The sequence below is a fragment of the Dendropsophus ebraccatus genome, chromosome 9 (assembly GCF_027789765.1).
Source record: "Dendropsophus ebraccatus isolate aDenEbr1 chromosome 9, aDenEbr1.pat, whole genome shotgun sequence".
In the NCBI taxonomy this organism is placed as follows: Eukaryota; Metazoa; Chordata; class Amphibia; order Anura; family Hylidae; genus Dendropsophus; species Dendropsophus ebraccatus.
In genome coordinates, this window is record NC_091462.1 from 117,181,535 (window position 1) to 117,182,983 (window position 1,449).

At 45.1% G+C, this 1,449-nt stretch overlaps 1 protein-coding gene across 1 annotated transcript; it reads right to left on the bottom strand.

Moving 5' to 3' along the window:
• Positions 1 to 213: 213 nt before the first annotated feature.
• On the bottom strand, positions 214 to 1,137 carry LOC138801896 (taste receptor type 2 member 9-like). Its single transcript, XM_069984990.1, has one exon. It carries the CDS (start codon positions 1,135 to 1,137, stop codon positions 214 to 216), a length of 924 nt encoding a protein of 307 aa, XP_069841091.1.
• Positions 1,138 to 1,449: the final 312 nt, after the last annotated feature.

Sequence of the window (1,449 nt, forward strand, 5' to 3'; positions counted from 1 at the left end):
TTTCAGCTGCTACCTCCATCGATATATCCTGTATCTCAAGTATTGTTCCCAGGGCCACTTCAGCACTTTCATATCTTCCTCCATTATTAAGAGCCTTAGAAGACATGGAGGACAGTAAACTGCTCCCTCGCCTTCACAGCTCACCAAATTATGAACGATAAAGGACAATAAAGCTATTCACGACCTTCACAATGGATCTATCACCTTTATATATTACATCTCAGCCTCATGGTTCCTTCTCTTCCTGTATAAGATGTAGCCAAGAAGGGCGCTCCTCAGCCTGACGCTGCTCTGGATGATGATGGCGGCTTCGGCTATTGGGAAGGATATGCTGATAAGCCAGGCGACTATCACTCGGTCATCTGCGTTACTGAGTGGGATCGTAATGAAAGCCATTTGTGTCACACTGTAGATCATAGAAATGAGAAGGAACAGGATCATGGTTCTTGTAGCGTTAATCTGGGCTCGAAACTTAGAACATGTAAACCCCTGATTATTCTGCCTCAGTCTCCACATGTGATTGATAAGAGACCAGGAGGTGAATGTGGTGGAGATAAGAGCGATGGTGAAGGGTAAGAAGCAGCCTAGGATGGAGGAGGTCGCTTTGTATGGGACATTTTCATGGAGTATCATCTGGATAACAATGGACTGATTTGTAATGTTCTCGGGGGTCTCCAGGCTACCAAACCAAAAAAGGGGGAGACTCATAAGAAAAGAGCTGAATCCTGATACAAGAAGGATGGGGAGCAGGTAAGACGAAAGACTCCTCTTCAGCCAAACGAAGATGTGGTGACCACAGGTGGTGATATTGGTGCAGTAGTAGACAGAAAGCACGGCCATCAGCCAATAATTATAAAAGACTAAGGACATTATAATGATAATTATGCCTAGTAAAAAAAGGTTCACAAAAAACAAATGGTTCCAAAAAACATATAATAAACATTTTGCAGTTATCATCACGTGAAGAAAGACATTGACCAGAGCCTTGGTGAGGTGGACTCTATCCGAGAGGCCCAGCGAGACGCCATTCTTCAGGTTTCCTGTATAAACAAGCAGGATGTGCAGGTTCAGGACTATTCCTAGCACAAATTCTATAGTTACAGGAACAGTCAGAGCCACCAGATGTCCAGCTGCCATGGTGCCGAGAGCTGCGTCTCATAAAACCAAAGAGAAGATGGATTATTGTACTGGAAAAGATGCAAATATCCACCGAGCTTCCATGAGCCATTTACATGATAACATGATACCGTCCGAGAGCTCTGTGCCTGAGCTAAACATCCTCTCATCCAGTATATGGCTACGTTCACACTACGTAAGTTTCCGGCTGTAGCGCGTTCCGTGAATAAGCGGCCGGAAACTTACGTAGTTTGCGTACAATGGAAAGTATACGATCTACGGGCGCACAGTTGACACTACGTACGAACTTACGCCCGGATCAGATGCGGCGCC

Bases quoted from the DNA above. Each gene is read 5' to 3' on its own strand.
- LOC138801896 (XM_069984990.1), bottom strand. From the start codon at position 1,137: ATGGCAGCTGGACATCTGGTGGCTCTGACTGTTCCTGTAACTATAGAA.